At 42.8% G+C, this 25,132-nt stretch overlaps 1 protein-coding gene, 1 long non-coding RNA gene and 1 pseudogene across 7 annotated transcripts in view; 2 read left to right on the top strand and 1 right to left on the bottom strand.

Annotated features, from left to right (window-relative positions):
• Window positions 1-328: 328 nt before the first annotated feature.
• Window positions 329-17,673, top strand: LOC143657916 (uncharacterized). Its single transcript, XR_013163024.1, has 3 exons — window positions 329-540; window positions 1,579-1,765; window positions 17,565-17,673. It is a non-coding gene; the product is annotated as an uncharacterized LOC143657916 (long non-coding RNA).
• Window positions 17,674-21,606: 3,933 nt separating this feature from the next.
• DOCK3 (dedicator of cytokinesis 3) overlaps window positions 21,607-25,132 on the top strand; it is a 719,821-nt gene continuing 716,295 nt past the window's right edge. For all 6 annotated transcript variants that reach the window (XM_077129171.1, XM_077129169.1, XM_077129173.1 and 3 more), the window contains exon 1: window positions 21,607-21,697. In XM_077129171.1, coding sequence (XP_076985286.1) covers window positions 21,661-21,697 — 37 coding nt within the window. In that variant the 5' untranslated portion in view covers window positions 21,607-21,660. The remainder of the gene's footprint in view (window positions 21,698-25,132) is intronic.
• The window catches only part of LOC143657733 (lanosterol 14-alpha demethylase pseudogene), a 46,064-nt pseudogene continuing 42,723 nt past the window's right edge, over window positions 21,792-25,132 (bottom strand).

The following is a 25,132-nucleotide window of genomic DNA, read 5'->3' as shown; positions in this document are numbered from 1 at the left end:
GTACTGACTGGGACTTCTAATACAATGTAGAATAGCAGTGGTGAGAGCAGAGTAAGGCAGAGTAAATAGCTGGGCTTTATTTCTTGGGGAGCCATCATAGGAATTTGACTGGAGAAGAGACATACTCTGATTTACACCTTTAAAAAATTACTCTGGCTGCTGGGAGAATTGTAGGGGGCAAAAGTAGAATCAGAGACACTGTCACGGTCAGGTTCATGTGTCAACTTGGCCAAGTGGTGGTACCTGTTTATCTGGTTGGGCAAGTGCTGGCTTGTCTGTTTGATGAGGACATTTCATAGAATTAAATCATGATCATGTCAGTCACATTCACAGCTCATTTCATTTGTAATCAGCCGGAGGGGAGTATCTTCTGCAATGAGTGATGCTTAATCTAATCACTGTAAGGAAGATTCAGAAGAGACAGCCTTTTCCTGTTTCGGCTGGTGAACCTCTCCTGTGGAGTTCATCCAGACCCTCCATCGGAATCATCAGCTTCACAGCCTGCCCTGCGGATTTTGGACTCTGCGTTCCCGCGGTCACGTGAGACACTTTTATATATTTTGTATTTGCGAGTGTTCCCTGTTGATTCTATTTCTCTAGAGAACCCTAACTAATACAGACAGACACCAACAAGGAGGCTGCAGATATCCAGGTGGAGAGAGAGGTGGTATGACCTGGAGTGATGGGAGATTGGGGATGTAGTTGGTTGTGGAGTCATAGAACTCACTGTACAACGGATGTAGGGAAGGAGAAGGGAACCAAGGATGACTGCTTGAATGTTTCCTTGGGTTGGAGAGATGGAGATTCAGTCTCCTGCTGTGAGAAAGACTGGAAGGTAGGGTACTTTGGCCACTTTCAATTCAAAATACTATTAGATATCTAAGGAGTCAGGAAGACAGCTGGTGCGATAGTGATTGAGGCACAGCTTTAGAAGACATTATGATTTAGATGGTGTTTAAAGCCACAATACCGGGCAGAAGAGGACAGAAGATAGGGATGAAAAGGGGACTTAATTTGGGGGTAGAGGTTAGAGAAACATGAAGAATCTAGGAATAGAGACTGAGAGGGAGCAGCCAGATAGGAGGAAAACCAAGCATGAATAGTTTCTCTGAAGCCTTTTGAGGTAAGTATTCTAAGAAAAGTGTGGTCACTGTGCTGGATGCTGCTGAGCAGGAAAGATAGGACAAGGACAGGGAAGTGACCACCAGATTTATGATCACAACTCATCCTCAGGGCCTCAGCACAGGCATTTCAGTGAAGTAAGCGATGGGGCCGGAAGCCCAGCTGGAGAAAAGGGAGTTGTAGATGTGGAAGTAGAGGCAGGAAGCATAGTGAATGGGAGCAGCAATCTTTCTCTAAGCACTTTTGAGGAGCCTTGAGGAGCTCTAGGGTTCTGCTCTGAGAGGCCACAGTTCTTCCTTGCCATTGGTAAAGAGAAGAATGGGCCCTCTGCCCTGGAAATTGGGGCCTGGGCTGGCTGGAGTGAATGAGTAGATGAGCCAGGTTGGGAAGAAAGAGAGGATATACTGGGCACAGGAATGCATGACTAATGCTATTCCCATCTCTCTATCATGACAGACAAGCTTTGAGAAATCCTCCCTGCTCGTCACCAAGAGGAAAGAGCTCCAAGCCAGGGTATGCCCAGCTCATATTGTGCAAGATCAGGTTGGAGGGTGTACTCCAGAGTACAGGGCGGTCAGTGCTGCCCAGCTCTCTATCCTCCTTGTGTGTTATTCTCCTGAAGAACTTACACTGCTTTATATAGGTAGGTTTATCATAAAAGCAACCCATGTTTATTGGGAAAATGCATACAAGAAGGAAGTAGTCACTTCTTGGTATATTTTACTCTGATTTCTTTCTATGTGCATTTGTTCTTGTGTAATTATAATCACGTGGTAAACAGAGGTTAGACTTTATAATTTTTTGCTGAATGTTACATCATTGATATTCTTCATGTTGATATACAGCTTTCATGGTTGTCATTGGATGCATACATCTGCATGGGATAATGCCCCATGTTCAATCGATTCATCCTCTACTGGTGTCATCTGGGTCATTTTCGATATTTTTTTGACAGTGTTGCATTGGATAACTTTAGTAGAAGTGGAGCTCTCTCCAGATCCATGTCTCACAAAAATAACATTTTGGGGGTTTTTGATACCCACTTGCCATATTTGTTGGTAGGAGGGTCATCTGGACCCACCACATTTGAAAATACCTGGGGCAGCCTGCTCTTGTACTCCTAACTGCCAGCATACTGTCCTTCTGAAAATTTGTATTGATTGATGGGTAAAAGATTATAGCTTCAGTCTGCTTTTCTTTGGTGGTTAGAGAAGATGCCTATTTTCCTATCTGTTCATTTACTGGCTGTATTTTTCCTCAAGGGAAGGATCACCTCTTCCTTTATTAGGTCGAGAAGGTTTTCTCAATCCCTTGATGTTGAGTTCAGCTCATTCTAGGATTTCTGCCCCATGTTGCCAGGGAGGTTTACACCCCTGAGAGTAATGTCCCCCGTAGAAAGGGGAGGGTGGTGAGTTTGCTTGCACTGTTGGCTGAGAGAGAGGCCACATCTGAGCAACAAAAGAAGATCTCATTGGGGGTGATTTTTAGGCCTAATTTTAAGTAGGCTTCGTCTATCTTTTGTGGGGATAAGTTTCATATAAACAAACCCTAAGATTGTGGGCTCGGCCTATTGATTTGGTTGTCCCCACTGATTGCGAGAATATCAGGAATTCTCCAACTGGGGAAGTTGAATTTTCCCCCTTTCTTGCACTTTCCCCAAGGGGACTGTTCTAGTTTGCTAGCTGCAGGAATGCAATAGACCGGAAACGGAATGGCTTTTAAAAAGGGGAATTTAATAAGTTGCTAGTTTATAGTTCTAAGGCCGAGAAAATATCCCAATTAAAACTAGTCTATAGAAATGTCCAATCAAAGGCATCCAGAGAAAGATACCTTGGTTCAAGAGGCCAATGAAGTTCAGGGTTTCTCTCTCAAGTGAGAAGGCAAATGGTGAACACAGTCATGGTTTCTCTCTTAGCTGGAAGGGCACAGGGCGAGCACTGTGTCATCTGCTAGCTTTCTCTCCTGGCTTCTGGTTTCATGAAGCTCCCCAGGAGGTATTTTCCTTCTTCATCTCCAAAGCGCTGGCTAGTGGATTCTCTGCTTCATGGTGCTGCAGCATTCTTTGCTCTCTCTGAATCTCTTTCTTCCTCCAAAATGTTTCCTCTTTTATAGGACTCCAGAAACTAATCACGACCCACCCAAATGGGTGGAGACCTGTTGTCACCTAATCCAGTTAAACAACCACTCTTGATTAAATCACATCTCCAGGGAGATTATCTGATTACAGTTTCAAACATACACTATTGAATAGGGATTATTCTGCCTTTATGAAATGGGATTTAGATTAAAACATGGCTTTTCTAGGGGACATACAGCCTTTCAAACCAGCATAGGGACTTTGCAAATACTTGTTTATTCACTGTTCAAATCAATCGTCTATCTTTTCTTCTGGTTTCATTTGTGCCTTCAGCCCTCCTCCCCCTATCATTCTCATATTCAACTTCATTGAGTGTACTAATATTATTGTGCTGCAATTAGGTAGTATTGTGCTATCCATTTCTGAACTTTTACAATCAGTCCTGTTGCACAATCTGTATCCGTCAGCTCCAATTACCCCAAATCTACCCTATTTCTATCTCCTGATGGCCTCTGTTCTTAACTGAAATTCTCCAAGTTCATTCATTAATGTTAGTTCATATCAGTGAGACCATACAGTATTTGTTACTGACTAATGTCACTCAGCATAATGTCCTCAAGGTCCATCCATGTTGTTACATGCTTCATGACTTTATTCTGTCTTACAGCTGCATAATATTCCATCGTATGCATATACTAGAGCTTATTTAGCCACTTGTCTGCTGATGGATATTTGGGCTGTTTCCATCTCTTAGTAATTGTAAATAATGCTACTATAAACGTTGGTGTGCAAATGTCCGTTTGTGTCCCTGCCCTCATGTCCTCTGAATGGATACCTAGCAATGGTTTTCTGGATCATATGGCAATTCTATACTTAGCTTCCTGAGGAACTACCAAACTGCCTTCTATAATAGTTGTACCATTTTACATTCCCGTCAACAGTGGATGAATGTGTCTTTCCTACTCCACATCCTCTCCAGCACTTGTCGTTTTCTGTTTTATTGATAATGGCCATTCTGGTGGGTGTGAGATGATATCTCATTGTGATTTTGATTTGTATTTCCCTAATAACCAAGGAAGTTGAGTGTCTTTTCATGTGCCTTTTATCCATTTGTAGTTCCTCTTCTGAGAAGTGTCTGTTTCATGTCTTTTGCCCATTTTGTAATTGGGTTGTTTGTTTTTTTGTTGTTGAGTTGAACAATCCTTTTATATATTCTGGATGCTAGACCCTTATCTGATATATCGTTTCCAGATATTGTCTCTCATTGTGTAGGCTGTCTTTCTACTTTCTTGACGAAGTTTTCTGATGCACGAAAGTGTTTAATTTTGAGGAGCTCCCATTTATCTATTTTTCTTTAATTTTTGTGCTTTGAGTGCAAGATCTAGGAAACTGCTTTCTATTATAAGATTTATAAAATATTTCCTTACATTTTCTTCTAAAACTTTTATGGTCTCAGATCTAATGTTTAGGTCTTTGATCAATTTTGAGTTAATTTTTGTATAGGGTGTGAGATATGGATCCTCTTTCATTCTTTTGCATGTGGATATCCAATTCTCCAGGCACCGTTTATTGAAGAGATTGTTCTGTCCCAGGTGAGTTGGCTTGACTGCTTTATTAAAGATCAATTATTCACAGATGAGAGGGTTTATATCTGAACACTCTATTTGATTTCATTGGTCAGTATATCTATCTTTATGCCAGTATCATGCTGTTTTGATCACTGTAACTTTGTAATATGCCTTAAAGTCAGGTAGTGTGAGACCTCCAACTTCATGTTTCTTTCTCAGGATATTGTTAGCTATTCAGGGCACCCTGCCCTTCCAGATAAATTTGGCTATTGGTTTTTCCATTTCTGCAAAGTAAGTTTTTGGGATTTTAATTGGTATTACATTGAATCTATAAATCTATTTAGGCAGAATTGACATCTTAACTATATTTAGCCTTCCAATCCATGAACACGGTATGTCCTTCCATTTATTTAGGTCTTCTGTGATTACTTTTAGCAATTTCTTGTAGTTTTCTTTGTATAGGCCTTTTATATCCTTAGTTAAATTTATTCCTAAATATTTTATTCTTTTGGTTGCAATTGTAAATTGAATTTTTGTCTTGATTTCCCCCTCAGATTGTTCATTACAGTGTATACAAACACTACAGATTTTTCAGTGTTGATCTTGTAACCTGCCACTTTGTTGTACTCCTTTATTAGCTCTGGTAGTTTTGTTGTGGATTTTTCAGGGTTTTCGACATATAGTATCATATCATCTGCAAACAGTGAGAGTTTTACTTCTTCCTTTCCAATTTTGATGCACTGTATTTCTTTTTCTTGTCTAATTGCTCTGGCTAGAACTTCCAACACAATGTTGAATAACAGTGGTGATAGTGGACATCCTTGTCTTGTTCCTGATCTTAGGGGGAGAGTTTTCAGTGTTTCCCCATTGAGGATGATGTTAGCTGTGGTTTTTTCATATATTCCCTTTATCATGTTGAGGAAGTTCCCTTCTATTCCTGTCCTTTGAAGTGTTTTCAACAAGAAAGGATGTTGAATTTTGTCAAATGCCTTTTCTGCATCAATCAAGATGATCATGTGGTTTTTCTGCTTAGATTTGTTGATATGGTGCATTACATTAATTGATTTTATGTTGAACCATCCTTGCACACCTGAGATGAATTCCACTTGGTCATGGTGTATAATTCTTTTAATGTGCTGCTGGACTCGGTTTGCAAGAATTTTGTGGAGGATTTTTGCATCTATATTCATTAGAGAGATTGGTTTGTATTTTCTTTTCTTGCAGTATGTTTGTCTGGCTTTTGTATGAGGGTGATGTTGGCTTCATAGAATGAGTTAGGTAGCCTTCCCTCCTTTTCAACTTTTTTGAAGAGTTTGAGCATTCATTCTTTCCTGAATGTTTGGTAGAATTCACATGTGAAGCCATCTGATCCTGGAATTTTCTTTTTTGGGAGCTTCTTAATGACTAGTTCAATTTCTTTACTTGTGATTAGTTCGTTGAGGTCGTCTATTTCTTCTTTAGTCAATGTTGGTTGTTCATGCCTTTCTAGGAAGTTGTCCATTTCATCTCATTGTCTAGTTTATAGCATAAAGTTGTTCATAGTATCCTGTCATTACTTCCTTTATTTCTGTGGGGTCAGTGGTTATGTCCCTCTTTCATTTCTGATTTTATTTATTTGTATCCTCTCTCTTCTTTTTGTCAACTGCTAAGAGTCCATCAATCTTATTGATTTTCTCATAGAACCAACTTCTGGTTTTGTTGATTTTCTCGATTGTTTTCATGTTCTCAATTTCATTCTACTCTTCATTTCTGCTCTAATCTTCATTATTTCTTTTCTTTTGCTTGCTTTGGGGTTAGTTTGCTGTTCTTATCCTAGTCCTTCCAAGTGAACAGTTAATTCCTCAACTTTTGCTCTTTCTTCTTCTCCTTCTCCTTCTTCATATATATATATATATATATATTTTTTGTGTGTGTGTGTGTGTGTGTGTGTGTGTGTGTGTGTGTGTGTGTATGGGCAGGCACCAGATATCAAACCTGGGCCTCTGGCATGGCAGGTGAGAACTCTGTCTGCTAAGCCATCATGGCCCACCCTCTTTCTTCTTTTTTAATATAGGCATTTAGGGCTATAAATTTCCCTCTTTGCACTGCCTTTGCATCATCCCATAAATTTTGATATGTTGTGTTTTCATTTTCATTTGCATCAAGATATTTACTGATTTCTCTTGTAATTTCTTCCTTGAGTGACTGGTTGTTTAAGAGTGTGTTGTTGAGCCTCCATATATTTGTGAATTTTCTGGCCCTCTGCCTATTATTGATTTCCAACTTCATTCCTTTATGATCTGAGAAAGTGTTTTGCATGATTTAAATCTTTTAAAATTTATTGAGATTTGCTTTGTGACCCAGCATATGGTCTGTCCTTGAGAATGACCCATGAGCACTTGAGAAAAAGGTGTATCTTACTGTTGTGGGGTGTAATGTTGTGCTGGTCTGAAAGGAAGTATGCTCCCTAGAAAATCCATGTTTTAATCAAAATATCATTTCATAAAGGTAGAATAATCTCTATTCAATACTGTATGTTTGAAACTGTAATGAGATCATCTCCCTGGATGATGTGATTTAGTTAAGAATGGTTGTTAAACTGGATTAGGGGATGACATGTCTCCACCCATTTGAGTAGATCTTGATTAGTTTCTGAGGTCCTGTAGAAGAGGAAACACTTTGGAGAATGGGAGATTCAGAGACAGCAACACTACGAAGCAGAGAGTCCACCAGCCAGAAACCTTTGGAGATGAAGAAGGAAGATGCCTCCTGGGGAGCTTCATGAAACTGGAAGCCAGGAGAGAAAGCTAGAAGATGACGCTGTATTCGCCATGTGCCCTTCCAGCCGAGAGAGAAGCCCTGACTGTGTTCACCATGTGCCTTCTCACTTGAGAGAGAGGCCCTGAACTTCATCAGCCTTCTTGAACCAAGGTATCTTTCCCTGGATGCCTTTGACTGGCATCAATTCTAATTGGGACATTTTCTCAGCCTTAGAACTGTAAACTAGCAACTCATTAAATTACCCCTTTAAAAAGCCATTCCATTTCTGGTACGCATTCTGGCAGCTAGCAAACTAGAACAAATGTTCTATAAATGTCTGTTAAGTCTAGTTTGTTTATTGTATTGTTTCTTTATTGATCCTCTGTCTATATGTTCTGTCCATTGATGAAAGTGGAGAATTTAAGTCTCCAGCTATTATGGTAGATATGTCTATTTCTCTTTTCAGTGTCTGCCTCATGTATTTTGGAGCAGTCTCGTTTGGTGCAGAAATATTTATGATTGTTATGTCTTCTTGTTGAATTGTTCCTTTTATTAATATATAGTGTCCTTCTTTGTCTCTTTTAATTGTTTTGCATTCGAAGCCTAATTTGTTGGATATTAGTATAGTTATTCCTACTCTTTTCTGAATGTTTGCATGTAATATCTTTTCCCAACCTTTCACTTTCAACCCATGTTTATCCTTATGTCTAAAATGCATCTCCTGTAGTCAGCATATAGATGGGTCCTATTTTTTAATCCATTCTACTGGTCTATGTGTTTTGATTGGGGAGTTTAATCCAGAACATTTAGTGTTACTACTGTAAGAGCAGTACTTTCTTCCACCATTTTGCCTTTTGGATTTTATATGTCATATCTAACTTTTTTTCTTTTTCCCTTTACTGATAGTCTTCATTTCTACACTCTTCTCCACACCTCTCTCTACTGTTTTTTCATATCTGTCTCTAGTTCTCCCTTTAGTATTTCTTGTAGAGCTGGTCTCTTGGTCACAAATTCTCTCAGTGATTTTTTATCTGAAAATGTTTTAATTTCTCCCTCATCTTTGAAGGACAATTTTGCTGGATATAGAATTCTTGGTTGGCAGTCTTTCTCTTTTAGTATCTTAAATATATCATACCACTGTCTTGTCACCTTCATGGTTTCTGCTGAGAAATCTATGCATAGTCTTATTGGGCTTCCCTTGTATGTGACAGATTGCTTTTCTCTTGCTGCTTTCAAAATTCTGTTTTTCTCTTTGACATCTGACATTCTGATTAGTAAGTTCTTGGAGTATGTCTACTTGGATCTATTTTGTTTGGGGATATGCTGTACTTCTTGGATCTGTAATTTTAAATCTTTTATAAGAGTTGGGAAAATTTCAGTGATAATTTACTCCATTAGTTTTTCTCCTCCTTTTCCCTTCTCTTCTCCTTCTGGAACACCCACAACACATATATTAGTGTGTTTCACGTTGTTGTTCACTTCCCTGCATCCCTGATCATATTTTTCCATTCCTTTTCCTAGATTTTCTTTTGCTTGTTGAATCTCAGTTGTCCCATCCTCCAGTCACTAATCCTATCTTCTGCCTCTTGAAATCTAATATTGTAGGTTTCCATTTTTTTCATCTCTTCTACTGTACCTTCCCTTCCCATAAGTTCTGTGACTTGTTTTTTCAGACTTTTGATTTCTTCTTTTTGTTTGTCCCTTGTCTTCTTTAAATCTTCCTTCAATTCAGTGATTTGATTTTTGATGAGGTTTTCCAAGTCTGTCTGAACACTCTGAATTAAGTGTTTCAACTCTTGATCTCATTTAAATTATTGGTTTGTTCCTTTGACTGGGCCATGTCTTCAATTTCCTTAGTATGATGTGTTATTTTTTGCTAGCATCTAGACATTTTTATTTCCTTAATTAATTTATTCTGGAGATTATTTTCACTTTTTTTACCTAGGATTTTCTTGCTGCATGACTTTGTTGTCTATCTGTTCTTTGACATTCAGTTCAGCTTATTCTAGACCTCTAGCTTAGGTTTTGTTTAACAGATCAGAATTTTTCAGCTCTTGTTTTCTTGTTTCTTGCCCTGCCTGTATGGTGCCTTTTATTCCCCCTTAGGAGGGTCTACTTAGGTATTATAGACCCCAGTCAGATTCTCCCAGACCAAGCTGGCCTCCTCTCAGGAGGAAAGAGTCTCTTGCATCAGTTTTCCCTGAGGGTGAGACCCAGCAGGTTGAAAGACTTTCCTACAAAGCATCTAGACTCTGTGCTTTTCTTGTCCTGCCCAGTATGTGGTACTTGTCTGTCTGCAGGTCCCACCAGAATAAAATGATACAGTGCCTTTAACTTCAGCAGATTTTCCCTGTTGGGCATGGTTGAGAAAGAGGAGAGGTTGTAGGCTGGCTTTAATGGCTTCAGTTTTCCAGACCCAGGGGTCTGAATTTCTTAAGGGAGGGATTCCACCTGAGCTGGTCCCCACCCCTCTCCTGGGGAAGGTACAGCCTCCAGACAAGCTTTCAGACAAGCTTTATTCCACCCTTGCCTGGGGCAGTTGGAACCTTAGAAGCCTTGCAGTTGTATCCAAAGAACAGTCAAGTTGTAGAAACACAGCCATAAAAAAGAAAAGAAAAAAAAAATCCTTTTCAGAGCAGGACCCCCATTCCTTGGGTTTACCAATCAAGAGCTTAAGTCAGCACATTGCTCTATGTATATCCAGGTTCTATGTGCCCCCTCCTTTCCTTCAGGGCCCAGATCCTTTCAAGTATTTTGTGCTGTCTAACCCCCAAAAATCTCTGCACCAGGGCAAAAATCAACAACTTCAGTTTACTCAAGGTTCAGCTGAGCTGGGGGCATATTTTTAGTAGTTAGAATTTTAAAATTAATTCTACAATTGGAGCTTGGTTGCACTCAGCCCCTGCTGCTAGTAAAGTCCGTTTCCTTTCCACTTTGGAAAGCAGCCTGTGGGGGAGGGGCTCTGGCCTCTGTGGCTTGGGGGACTCACGGTTCTGGGTGGGACTGCAGCTGGTCCAGCTTGTTCTGACTGGTGTACGCTGTGTGTCCAGTTACTGATGTGGCCCCAGCAGTTGTTCTATTCTGTTTCTGGCTATTTACTAGTTGGTCTGGAGGGCGAACTAAAGTCGCCATCTTGGACCTGATGGAGCAATTTGAAGTCAAGTCTTTGTTCCCTCCTGGACTGTTTCCCCCACCCCCAGTGCTCCTGCCAGTTGCCCATCTTCACAGTCACACTCTTTCTCCTGACAGTCTCCTCACGTGGTTCCTGTTGCCCTGTTTCAGTACCATGACTGTATCTAGACAGCTGGGAACCACAGCCTATGTCTCAGCAGCCTCTCTGTCTGCTCTCTTCCAAGCCATTGTCGCCTTTTCCCCTGGCCACTTTACCTGCTCGTGGCAGAACCTTCAGGAAACATGTCTTGACCAACAGATTGGTCTAGTGTATACTGACTGCATAGCCTTTGCTGTCTACCTTCATGTACCTGTCATCTTCCCCAAGGAAATCTTAGGATCTAGATACACTGGCCTTGTCACCGCTTCTCATGTTTCTCTGCTTTTTGCTCCCTCTGTGCTTCCCCTCACTTCTGAGCCATGTCCCATCATGCTCTTTCTCTGAACCTTGCCTTCTCAGCCAAGCCTTTCTGGATTTTTTCAGGCTGTATGACCTCTCCTGCTTCTGAATATCCATTGTGTTTATAGCCTGCAGGGGCTCTCTGAGAGGGTCTCCAAAAGTAGACCCCTTTCTCATTCAACTTTGGAGAAATTAAGAACTAAACACAGGCCAAAACATCATTTACTTCACCAGTGAAAGCTGAGGGGAGGAAGGAGCTTAATGTGAGGCCAAATGGGCCTGCAATCTGACTCCAGAATTAGCCTACTTCCTCTTTCCCCCTCAGTCTCACTTGCTCTAGGTGAAAGAGGCCCAGGGTATTCCAGCCAACGGAGACCCTCACATAGAAGGGAGCATCAGGGGTGAGAAATCTGTGACCCCACACAGAGTATGGCCCAGAGGGAAGTACTGACTCCTGTCTTCAATTGTTGTCTAGATATTTGCTGTGGGTCTTGTGTCAGCTCTACTATGAGTTCTTTAAGGCAAAGGTCTGTATAGCTTGCAAGTGGGAGTGCAGGTAGCAACTCACCCATGCACACCCACCCCAGCTAAATCTGAAATTCTGTTCTGAGGGTCTCACTACTCTATCAATGCCAGCCTGTGAAGATACAGACCCCATTGGAGCAGATGGGGGTATGACCAATGTTATTTACTCAGGCCTCAGTCAGGAAGAATGACAGGCTCTTTACTGAAAACAGACTTTCTTGGAGGTCAGGGTACAAGGACATGTCCTTTTTGCCCTTGAATTAGGAACAAGGAGAGAGCCGAGAGAGAGGTTGGGATAGCACAGGCATGTTTTGCTTAATTCACAGTTGGGTTAAGAGCCTCCTTTGGGCCTTTACTGGACTGACAGTTGGATAACTGGATCATCCAAGACCTGGGGGTTTAGTCTGGACTGGGCAGGGGATTCATGTACAAAGTCAGGCTCCAGACTCTACTGTCCTAATGAACAGGGCCAGCCTCTTGCTGCTTTCTAGAAGAATCTGAGCCCCCCACAATTTGGAGCCCATCTGGTAATGCCTGGATTTCAGAGCTCTAGGTGCACACACATCTCTGCACCACGTAGAGTTAAAGGTTTCTCTAAAAATAACCACCGAGGAATATTTAATTTGATAGCAAGACTGTGACTAATCCATGAAACAGAGAATCTGTGTGACAAGACACAGTACAATAATGGGAGAAATTCATTTTTGACCTTTAAACCAGTACAAAATGAAACAGATCTATGCCTCGGCAGCTGAGGACCCTGTCTGTGGCTCTAAGGAGAGTCGCTGTGAGCAGGAGATATGGTGGTCATGGAGGAGAACCGATGGGATATATAGTGCTCAGTGGCATTGCATCATGGAAATTACTTGTGGAAACAGATACTTTTTGGTGTTGGGGGAAGGGGCTGGTTCTGAGCTAAGTGTGGCTGGTGAAAGGGTGATGTGGAAGAAATGTGGTGCAATAATGTGTGTGCATCCCAGCTGGGTTGGGGTTCCTAAACCAGCTTTCAGAGCCTGGCTTGTGGAGAGGTAGGTTTTCTCTAAATACAAGGAGGGTCAGTATTTCTGGGAAGTGATCTAAGCCAGTGGGGAAGGGAGTGTGGCTTGAAAACCTCCAAGCCTCACCTAATGTTTAGTGAACATTTGTCATGCCCCAGCCCCTGTGTTGAGAGCTTCGCAGGCATTATCCTCACATGATCCCTGAAATAAATGCTATTATTATTCCCATTTGAAAGAGGAAGAAACTATGCTCAGAGAGGTTAAGCAACTTGCCCAGGGTCACCAAGCTGGGAAATATCTGAAGCAGGATATGAACCCACCTCTGACTCTAGAGCCTACAAGCTCTATTTTCTGTTGCTAGGTCACTTGAAACTTGAAAAAGCCCAAGGCTGGCAGTGGACTAGAGTGACAAACTGGAGTGGGGGATGGGGCAGGCTGAGTTTGGGTGTGTTTTTGTCAGGGGCTATCCTGTGACGAGTTCTCATGCAAAATTGTCTTGGCTCCCAGCATGGCAGTTTCTTGAGTTGGGATCCCATCTCTGATTGTTACATAATTCATGAACGCATATTATAAACACAGACCCATCACCCTCAGAGCTAACTGGAGAACAGAATAGTCTTCATTTCTTAGAGCTGCTCTTCCTCACTGGTGACAGAGTGAATAATAGGACTGTTGTTCCTTAGGTGGGGGTGCCCTCATGTTCCGGGCACATGTCCTAGGTGTGTTCTTGCAAGGTAGTTCTTCTTTAAAGACATTTTTCTCATCCTTTACCAAATGTTCCTCAAGGGATTAGCAGCAGTTTTCGATCCGATTCAAGCTCAACTGCTTCTTGGAATGTCTGGTGATATCCTTTGCCTGGACCCTTAGCATGGGCAGGGCTGTGGGTGACTAGCAATGTGTTGAGATTGTAAGTGAAGCAGTGAGTCCCAGAACCCCTTACAGACTCCAGAGAGTGGGCTCTTTAGGAAAGTAAGTTGCTCTTCCCCTCTGAGTCTGGGAAATGAGTGTTTTAGCTTATGCTCAAGCATGCCATCTTGGGATCAAGGAGGAATAGGCTTAAGGAAGAGAGGGAAGTTTGGAGTGGTTCTGAGGTGTCCTGGATACTTCTGCATAGCCTTTGTTGGGTGCTTAGGGAATTGGTGAATGTGTAGTGATTCCTCTGAACCCAGCTCCCAAGTGGACAGACCTTTGCCTAGGCTGCTCCAGGGTTTCCTTGAGGGGCCTGGTCTTAGGTCCTGGTCTTACTCATGTTTCTCATTCTGCTTTTGACCCAAGGCCTGGCAATGGCTGGTGCCCCAATGTCATGGGATCCACCAAGGCCCTAAGACCTGGCCTGCTTCCCACTCTAGCACACTCTTCTCATTCTCTACTACTTGCTTGTTCACTCATCACATACCGGTCATACTGGCCTCTCCATTCCTTGGATACATCAATCTCCTTCCCCATTAGTTCACCTCACTTAGTGCTGCTTCCTATGCCTGGAACACTTACTCTGCATCATCAGTTCACAGTTAAATATAATTTCTTCCATAATGTCTTCCCTGACTTGCCAAAGTAGGTCAGGTCCCTGGTTGATGTTCCCTTTGTACACCGTACTCTTCTTTGCTAGTACTTATGTCTCTAACTAAGATTCACTTGTGTGATAATTGGTTCAAAGTCTCTATCACCCAACTATATGGAAAGCTCTGTGTTGGAAGACTGTGAGCATCTTGTGCCCTGGGCTTAGCCCATAATAGGATAAATATTTGGTGGACGAACATTTCAAACTTCTTATGCTTCAAGGCGAGAAGAATGAGGAATTGGTGGGAATAAAGTCCAGTTCCCTTCCTAACTCCAATTCCATAGCAATTTAGAGATGAAGTAGGTAGAGCTATGCTAAGCAAACAAGCTTTATTTTCCATCTAATCTCAAGTGAATTGTGAAAGCATAGCAAATAGTTGCTTTTTATGTGTAGAGAGATTATCTCTGTCCTGATTTGTAATATCTGTACTATTTTAGGCTGTTTTTTTTCTTTTGGGCCTATTTGTATTGGAGCAATAATTTCACCATTTGGCTACACAGAGGCCCAATTAATATTACGACTATGGTCTCATAAAATTCACTTCTTGACATTAGAACGTTTTGTTGCTAATTACTCTCCAAGGTTTTTAATTTCAATTCCTCCTTGGTGACTTAGTGCAGAAATTCAAGGGCACAGTTATTTCCCCCAAAGGGAAAGGAGAACTAAGTAATGCCAAATCTCATCTACTTACCCTTCCCTATGAGATTTATTTTGATTCTATTTCCCTCCCATCTTTCTGGTCAGAAAACAAACAACAAACAAACAAAAACCTATTGGAACAAAGATAAAAAATTCTGATAAAAACACTTTTTCTCTAATGTATTCCTTCAAGCAATATTTACTGAGAACCTATGTGTCAAATACTTCAGCTAGGCACTGAAGATGTATAGCATACAGTATGGTCACTGTTCCAGGTAGCTCATTATCTTGGATTGACAGAAAGGAAGTTCAGTGAAGTGTTAGAAGGAAGAGTGGGTGTCTGTACAGTGAGGGTTCTGTAGGGAGTGGCCTTGGTACCTGGGGTAGGTAGGTGAGGCACTCATGAAAGACTTCACAGAAGGGATGCTAGCGTTGAGTCTCTGCCCTCACCCAATCAATGCAGCAGTTTATTTTGGTAGTTGATCATGACTGAGTACCAGGAAACACCTACTAAAGAGGCTACCCCTGTTTGGATAAAAGGGTGGATTGTAGTGCTTATGGAATGGGTCCTGGGTGAGATGTCTGTCTTATTCCTTGACTCCCCCTGTTCCTCAAACATTCTGAAGGTGTCTTTCTTTCCCATGGGGAATCTAGTTGTTGCTGTGTATCATCTTCTCTTGGGCTGCAGAGGGCCCCTCAGGCACAGGAAGGCATCATGCTTCTCAAGGCTGCTGCTGTTCAAGATAGGAGATGGATGTCCCTTTTTAGATGTGCCTGCTGAGGAGTCTCTGACATATCTGGGGGTAGTTCTTATGGTGGGGTTCACCCAGAAGTGCCACATCAGTCTTCAGCAGTTGAAACCAAGGAAAATTTGGTCATTTCTCACTTGAAAGATCCTGGCTAACTTCAAGGAATCTACATTTTAATAATATTTTGAAAGCGTTGATAAAATAGGAACAGATGGTTAATGTTTATCATTTTAGGGAAAATAATAAAATATTGCACTGCTTAATCTGTCTCTCTGTCACACTCTTCCCTATTTCCTCCCCATCAAAAAAGATATTCAAATGCAACACAATTTAATGCAAAATACTAATATATCTTTTTAGTAGCTCTGGGTCTCTTCACCTGAAAGTACCCTAATTTTTTCAGCCATCTCTGTAATAATCTACTCTGTGCTAACCCTTTATTCTCATGCTGCCCATGAGAGGAGGTTTCCTAAAAGGTGTTGCTTCGGGGAACTACAAACAGGTTGTTAGTGAAGTGAGATTAGCTTGGGTGTCTCTCTGACATGAAGAAAACTAGCTTTGCAGGTGTTTTTCTACCTCAGCAAACCCACTCTCTGCCTGGAGTCCAGCCAGGCAGAGAAGGGTTGGGTAACATAAATTCCCAAGCCTCCATGGCTGCTGGCAGCTCCTGACCACCATCTGATCAAGAGAAGTAGAACATCACTGATATCACCTGTACTTTGCTCTATAACCTATTGCATTTCTCTGGATGTAGGTCTGTCTTTTCTCTGGACATAGGTCTACATTTCTCTGGTCTTCCTACTATTGGGAAACCAGAGCACCCTTCAACTTGGACAGATATCAGATGAGTTCAACCTTTAGGAGAAGGGAAGTGAGTGCTGCTTTGGCACTGTTGTCAGAAACTCTTGGGAGAATAAGCATTGTGTGCTACTTGCCCACTGATTTCAGTAGCAAGTGCCTCCAGGATGCTCCTGGATAAGCATCATCATCTTTGTGGCCACACATTGTTTTTTTTTTTTCGCATGGGCAGGCACCGGGAATCGAATCTGGGTCTCCAGCATGGCAGGCGAGAACTCTGCCTGCTGAGCCACTGTGCCCTGCCCCACAAATTGTCTTCTAAGCTGAGTCACCGGATTGGCTGGGTCCTTAAAGTTGTTGTCTGATTCTTGAGGCAGGAGAAAACAAGGAGAGAAGATAGGAAGATGTTTTGGTTTGCTAATGCTGCCAGAACACAGTATTCCAGAAATGGTTTGGGTTTTATAAAGGGAATTTATTAAGTTACAAGTTATAATTCTGAGGCTGTGAAAATGTCCAAATTAAGGTACCAGCAAAGAGGATATTTTCTTGGAGGAAAGTCAGCTGCATCTGGAACATGTCTGTCAGTTGGGAAGGCACATGCCGGCATCTGCTGGTCCTTGCTTCCAGTTCATTGCTTTCAGTTTCTGATTCCAGTGGCTATCTCTAAGCACCTGTGGATCCTTTCTTAGCTCTTCCAGGGCAAACTCTGGATTTCATTTCCTAGCTTAGCATCTCCAGGGGGCATTTCTGTCTGTATCTCCAAACGTCTGTGTCTGGGCTTTCTCCAAAATGTTTCCCTCTTAAAGGACTCCAGTAAGCTGATTAAGACTCACCCTGAATGGGCAGGGTCACATCCCTATGGAAATAACCTAATGAAAAGATCCCACACAACAACTGGTCTGCCCCACAAGATTGGATTAGAAAAACATGGCTTTTCTGGGGTACATAACAGTTTTAAACCAGCACAGAAGGGTAGCTTATTGAGCTTTGTAAAGGGCCACTCTCATTCACCAAAAGTGATGGGGAATTACTGTTACAGAATTTGCTTATGATAAAAAATTATTAACTTAAATTTCTGCATTTAAAAAATATTATGTACAAAATATGGCTTGGTTGTAAGATTGATATTTTTCTTGCTTACTTTTTTTTTTTTTTTGGCATGGTCAGGCTCCGGGACTCAAACCCTCTTACTTACTTTTTTTTTTTTTTTTGCATAGGCAGGCACAAGGAATCGAACCCAGGTCTCCGGAATGGCAGGCGAGAATTCTGCCTGCTGAGCCACCGTGACCTGCCCTCTTGCTTACTTTTAATAGCACCAATCTTAAGGAAGTTTCTTCCGAAAGCTTGATTCCTTTCTTACTTATTATGTTGTAATTTATCATCTGAGGTTATGAGTTCAAACTAAAAGTAATAGTGACATGTTAAATCAAACTGTTTCTACACTTCTTTGTTTTTTAGATAAATTGCTCCTCATGTTTACATTTTACATAGGTACTCAATAAAATGTCAATGAATGTTTAATTAAAATCAATGTGCCTAAATCAACAAAATGTACCCACATTAACTCAAGATTCTGAATTTGGAGATTTGTGACTTGCTGAGATAAATTTCCCAGTTCTCTTTTTCAAACTATTTCATTATGGTCTTAAACATAGAGGACTACAGTCATTCACCCAGGAGTGTATGTTGAATTTCTGTTAGGTGGCAGGCACTATGTTAGTCTCTATGTGGGTAAAAATAAATAATGAGCAATCCTTGGCACTGAGAAAGGAAACAGATATTTCCCTGAAGAGGGGCATATTTGATCTCTTGGAGGAGAGTGGGATGAGTAAGTGCTACAGGAAAGGTCTTAGCAGAGGGCAATTAGGGAATCCTTCTTGGGGAAAGTGGTCCTGAGAAGGTCTTTGCAGAGTGAGGAGGATCTGTGGGTTCTGAAGGAAGAGGAGACATGGATCCAGAAATGCTATGTCAAAGGCTCAGATGGAGCCAGGGAATGGTAAGGTGCTAAGTCTGGAATTGGGATGGCTCTGGGGAGTTTGGGGAGAACAGTTTCCAGGAGGTGATAGGGTTAGAAAGCAGAACTTTGAGGGGCTAAGAAGCAAATGAACCACACTGAAATAAATGGATCTGGAGTGAATAATTCTCCTCCTGTGAAGTTAGATGAAGAGAGGAGAAAGAGAGAGGGTGTGCGTGCGTAGGGTGAGGGCATTGACAGGGCAGATGTCCCTGGAACCACAGATGGAGCCAGTAGAGCAGGACAGTGAAAATGGCAGGGGGCAGGGAAAAAATGGTGCAGTGGGTTCCTGGTGACCCTAAGAGGCAGGCAGCGAACACGGGTGGTGAGGAGAACATAAGGAAGAGTGAGCAGAGAGGAGGGAAGGAGGACAGCATGCTGAGGGTCCAGAGTTTTAGAGCAAGCTGGAGGTCAGCTCACATCCTGGTAATGTGTGGGTTTGTCGGTGGACTGAGGAAAGGCTCAGACAAGATGCTGTGGGAATAGGAGAGCAGGCGCATACTTTTGCTGAAGACCAATTCTCCACAACATGTGCTATGCCCTTTTGCTTCAACTTGAACACAATCTAAATTTAGTACAAACAGCTAGACTGTAGGAGGCTGGGAGTTATCATATATCCTCCTTCTCACCTTGGCCCCTGTGCCAGTTTGAATCTGTGGTGGACCACAGAAAAGCCATGTCTTTTAATCCTCATTCAATATTGCTGGATGGGAGCATTTTGATTATTTCCATGGAGATGTGACCCACCCAATTGTGGGTGGTAACTTTTAATTAGATGATTTCCATGGAGGTGTATCTCCACCCACTGAGGGTGGAGTTGGTTACTGGAATCCTTTAAAAGAGGAAACATTTTGGAGAGAGTCCCTTTTGTAGAGCCACGAGAAAGCCAGCAGATGCCGTCATGTTCGCCTTGTGCCCTTCCAGCTGAGAGAGAAACCCTGAACTTCATTCGCCTTCTTGAACCAAGCTATCTTTCCCTGGATGCCTTAAATTTGACATTTCTATAGACTTGTTTTAATTGGGACATTTTCTCAGCCTTAGAACTGTAAACTTGTAACTTATTAAATTTCCCTCTGTAAAAGCCATTCCATTTCTGGTACATTGCATTCTGGCAGCTAGCAAACTAGAACAGCCCCCTTTCTTTTTCCTTTGCCAATTAAGATTAATGCTCTCTCATTCCCAAGCTGAGATGCACAGTTGAGGAGTGGGACTGTCTTTGTCTGGGGAAATCCATCACCTAAGATGGGTTCATATTAGGAACAAGAGAGCAAACTTGGGGGAAGATCGGCCCCCTTAGGATATGGTACTCTCATCGTGTACATCAGATGAGCGAGCAGAACTGGAGGATGAAATAAGAGCTTTAAAGTTTGGTTCAGAAGTTCTGGATAGCTTGGCCCCACTTGCTGGATAGTTCTCTGGAGAAAGCTGTGGGAATGTGGCTTTATTCCATGGTGCTATGGCCAATGGTCAGAGGTTTATCTTCCTAGAACAACTATCTACATCAATAAGAACATCTCTTTTATTATGCTCTGGGACACACACACACAAAAGTGCATCTGGTTATTAAGAAATTCAGTCATTCATACAACAGACATCTTTCTGGGGCAGGAGTGGTCAGCCTTCATTGTGGTGGTTGTAGTGCAGAGGTCAGGAGCTACAGGAATAATCCAGGTGGGCACAGTCAGGCCTAGGAGGACTGACCAGTTACAAAGGACACTGTGAACTAGTATGATCTGTTTGCTTCCCATTCAACACATATATGCTAGGTGTTGGGCTGGGAGCTGAAGGACCAGAAAGGTGACTGGTGTGGAGCTTGACTTCTGGGTCCTGACTATTTATCTTAGGGTGGAAGTAAGACACAACTGCACAGAGCAGGAATCCCAGCAAAAGAGGGAAGGACGTAGTGTGGCTTACAAGATCAGGGAAGAGTTCCTGGAGGGTATGTGGTGAGCTCAGTTTTGAGGATGGGGGTCTCTAAGAGTAATAGTGAGGGATGTGCACAGGGTTTCAAGTAGGAGATGCTGGTGACAGAGATGGATCTGATGGGATTGGGGCTGGGGACACAGGTGGAAAAGGGAAGTCCTGCAGTTTCCAGAAACCTCTGAAAAGAGGTTGAGCTGGAGCCACAAGGCAACATTTGCAGGAGTCAGAGTGAAAAGACTTTTAGGGAACAGGGGAGGAGAGGAGAAACGTTTCCAGACCAAGACAGAATGCAGGATGGTGAGGGAGGAAAAGACCTTGAAGCAGCAGAAGAGGTACCCCAGACTGGAACCTCCGAGTCAAAGGAGCCAAGTACTTATTTACAAAGAGAGCCACTGTGATTGTTGCGGCTCCAAATATTGGTCGTGCAGGTCAATCCAGGGTAACTGAGAACCGAGGAGGCATCAGCGGCTTGGAGACTCAGGAATGCGCGACACGGCTGTGCCCCACTGCGTTCCCCTGTGGCGACCTCACCTCGCGGGTCCCGGGGATGTGCATGTAGATTCCGTGGATCCTTCCGGGAATGCGGCTGTCACACAGTTACGGCTAACACAGGCATAGGCTTGAAAAAGGTGTTCCTTTTACCTCCGGATGTTCCCTCTCCTCTTAAGGGTCCTGCAGGGATTTCGATGCCCTTGATAGAAGGCATGGAACTCGAAAGCCTGTGGGGGCGCATTATTCCAAGGTCAGGCCTGTGGCGTTGCGCGCCAGAGCGTCCTCCGTTTCCTGAAGTGTCGCCGCGTGGGGAGGGTCCTCTCACCTGCGAGGCCCTGCCCCTTCTACCTCCCGCAGCCATCTAGGACCCCCAACCATTCCGGGAAACTGCCCCGCCCCTGGCAAGGCCGTCCAATCGCCTCTCGCGGATTTCCCTCCGCCGGCGCGCCGCGGCGGCGCGTGGGTTCGCGCGCGGGCCTGGGCGGCGCGAGCCCGGGCAGCGCGAGCCCCCATGCGCAGGGGAGTGGCGCATGCGCGGGCGTCCTGCGAGCCTGCTGAGGCGACCCGGATCGCGGCGGCGCTGGGAGCGGAGCGGTGAGGAACCGAGTGGAAGCGCGGGAGCAGCGGCGGTGGATAGGTGGTGAGACCCTCGCCCGTGCCGCCAAGGGCTGCTGGACCGCCCAGGCAGTCCCGCGGTTCAGACGGGGCGGTGGCGGAGGCGGGGGCGGTGTCCCCGGCCGGCCTGTGAGGGATGCACCTCCTACTGCCCTGCGCCGCCTGACCGCCCCCGCTTCGGCTCTCGGTGCGCCACAGTCGGGCCCGCGGCCGTCCCCGCCGCCCTGTCGCCGGGCCGCGGGGCCCGCGGGGCAGCGTTCGGCCCAGCCATGTGGACCCCTACAGAGGAGGAGAAATACGGCGTAGGTAGGTGAAGCTCCGGTCTGCCGGCTGCGGGGGTCTTAAGGGACGCGCCCAGGCTCCCGGCCCCGCCTCCATTCGCGTCCGCGCTCCGCGGTCCCTACCGGCAATTGCGCGGCCTCCGCGCGGGGCGGGAGTCGGGCGAGTACCGGTGCGGGTGCGGGTGCGGGGCGGCCACCGGGCGCGGGGGTGGGCGCGGGTCTCCCGGCAGTCTCGGGGCGCTGGGAAGGCGGCAGGGGGCGCTGGCGGCGCGGCTTCGGCAGGTGCGGCCCCCGGGAGGGGCTGACAGGGCCCGGGCAGCTGCCAGAGGTTTCTGGTGGGGGCACAGGGCAGTTCTACCCAATAAATCAAATTCTGGTATTCTGTTTTCTTTGCTCCAAAGCCTCAGTTTTTCTTGAGTTTCCTCACCTGAATTAATGAGCCCGATGGCTGTTTTTATTTTTGTATTAGAACCTTGCAAAAATGGGATAGAAAACATTGACATCATTTTCTCAGTTCAAAATTTTGCAGACATTTGATTGCAAATGTTTGATCCATTTTAATTTGTTTTGCCTTCGGTAAAAAATAATTGCCTTATAACGGAAAGTGTTTTTAATATGTGTCCACATTGAGTTCATTGTTTTACAAAGTCACACTTTTGTTTAAAAAAACAACAGGTTTTAGATGAGACCATCATTCCTTTTAGAATCTCTTTTTGTGTAACAGAAGCTAAGTAATTATTTTAACATTCAACTTAATTAAAGAGAATATACAATAATTTAAGGAGGGGCTGAATGTTAGTTTTGCTTTTATTATGCTAATGTTTTCTGGCAGTTATAGGAGAGTTCTATCACATTGTATTATTGTAGTCATCTGTCCTCTTGTTCAGTTAAAAATGGATTTAAAATGTTGAGTGTACAGGTCTTCTGTTTTGTAGGCTTGCAATGGAAAATTATAGATAAGAATCTGTCTAAACATAGAATTTTTTTTTTTTTTTTTTTGCATTAGGAGGCACCGGGAATTGAACCCAGGTCTCCGGCATGGCAGGCGAGAACTCTGCCTGCTGAGCCACCATGGCTCACCCTAAACATAGGATTTTGATTTTTATTGCAGTTTCATCAAGATTTAGTTCAAAATTCACTACAAAATAACTTTTTAAACAGAGTGGTAACAGGTGTTTCAGAAAATCATCAGGCAAGTTATCATTTGAAAATTGAATATATTTAAGTTGAAGAACCTTCAGAAAGCTCTTTACTGATAGAAAATCTTGTTTTGAAAGGTGTCTAAAGTTTTTAATTAGTTATGTTATAGTAGCATAATAATGTGTAATAGGAGAGAAGTGATAAAAGAAACACTAGTCTTAGAAGCTTTGTGAGAGGGATTTGGGAAATGATGTGAAGAGCCAGGATTTACCTCGGGGACATTTATCCTTTCTCTTAGAGCATTGATTATTAAATAGATTTTGTGAAATGAGGAATTGATGACTTAGCTTCTCCATAGCTTTCAGAACTGCTTAACTGGAGTAACAAGTAATTGGTGTAAAAGTGGTTAACTGTCCAGTGCCATTTAAGTGATAATTTCTTCCCTTTTGGGGAGGAATCTTGGTGTGGTGGTATTGGCAGAGTTCAGAGTCCTGACTTATCTTTACTGTTGCCGTGGGCAAGTTATTAACTTCTTTTTCTTATTGGGGATAATATTTACCTGTCTTACTGGGTTGTGAAAATCAAATGAGACCATAGCAAGTGCATAATAAATGTTAATTTCTTTTTTTTTTTCCTCTCCTTAGTACTTAGAGTAACGGTAACACTAGGTATTTTCTCAGTTGTGTTAGTCCTGAGAAGGAAGCAAGACAAGGTAATCAAGGTAGGCATACGTGATCTCAAAGCCCTAGGATTGTGATGTGTGGTTTACTCAAGAAGGTAAAATGAGATTCTTGCATTCCTCAGATTGTGGATTTAGGTTTAGACAAATTATTCCCTGTGGAGGGGCACAGCATTGGCCACTTAAGGCAGGACTTAAATGCTTGTGAAATGAAAGAGGCAGTTACTCCAAGACGTTTCCTTAGGAGCTGTAGTTAAGTAATTTAGATGCTCTTTTTGTTCATCACTGCACTACTCTGTTTCTTTCATGGCTTTCTGCTTTTTCCCTCCCTTTACTATAGTCTAGAAGTTCTTCATATAAGTTATTTAAAATTCAGGACACATTTTTTCCTTTAATCACGTTAAGGCTACATTCCTTTGCCTTTTTAGAAAATCCAGTTCAGTCCATAATGTAGCTTAAATATTATATTTATATAGCTAATTATAAAAACATGGTATTTCAGCTGCATTATTTAATTGCTGTGAGCACTAGCTTTAAAATCTAACCGTTTTCATTGTTCCTATGAGAAAATGTTTGAGTTTCAACTTTGATTTTTATGACCAGCTTGGAATACAGATTTTTATTTCTACTTGCCAACCCACAATCTTTACAGCAAGGGGGGAAATTTATACCTAATTTCCACCAATTAAGAGAAATGTGGGGAGAAGGGCCTCCTTTTGCCTTGATGTTGGTGAGGCAAGGAGTCCCCTTTTGAGGCAGTGCAAAGGGTTTTTCTTGTTGCACCTGATCTGTATTTGGCATTGTTACGGATTTTGAGAACCTGTAGTAATGTCTTACTGACTTTTTGGTTTTTATGATATAAAAATTCTGTGCAGATTTTTAACGTTTTTGAATTATTACATTTATTCATTTAGGACTAGGTGATACTTGAACTGTTCTTTCCATTTTAGTAGTCTGTAATTGACATTACATAGGGTAGGGGTGGGATGTTACTTTTTTTATTTTTGAGCATCTACGATGGGCCAGTCCATATGCAGTATTAGAGGTTGTTAGTCCTTTTGTGCCCTTCAGCAATTTCCTTAGTTTTCTTCTTGGTAATGAACAGTATTTTGTGATATACTTGACTATCTTTCTTTCTTTCTGTAGTATGACTGAAGGCTCTTATTTAACGAACCTGTTATGTTCATATTTTGACTCCTTATGACTCTTTCCCTCTTAGAGAATCTCTGCTTTTCTTTTACTTTGTTTTGTTTATAAAGCCCTGCATCCTTCCATTCGTGATTCCATCTTTCTAAGAAGCATCTTTTCTGTTCCAAACACATTAGGTGAGAAAAATCCAACTATATTTGTAGAACACCTGTCTTTCCTTGTATTGGTTGCACTAAAACTAACAAATACAGAAACCAAGCACCAAAAAAATACTTTTCCAACCCTTCAGCAACAGCAGCATCAGTAGCAAGCACCAACAAAAGTTAAGAATAGGTGTAGTAATTAAAGCCTTAGAATAGAAAAGCAGCCAAGGTTTGAGTGCTTATGTATTAGTTTGGCTTCTTAGAAGTAGAAGCTGTCTCAGAAAATCATCTTGTTTCTACCTGTTCTCATAAGGTAAATTTTTTAATAATTCAGGGTATTTGTTGCTTA

Source organism: Tamandua tetradactyla, chromosome 15, assembly GCF_023851605.1.
Source record: "Tamandua tetradactyla isolate mTamTet1 chromosome 15, mTamTet1.pri, whole genome shotgun sequence".
In the NCBI taxonomy this organism is placed as follows: domain Eukaryota; kingdom Metazoa; phylum Chordata; class Mammalia; order Pilosa; family Myrmecophagidae; genus Tamandua; species Tamandua tetradactyla.
The sequence above is the reverse complement of the archived record's forward strand: the minus strand, read 5'-3'. Positions and strand labels throughout refer to the sequence as shown.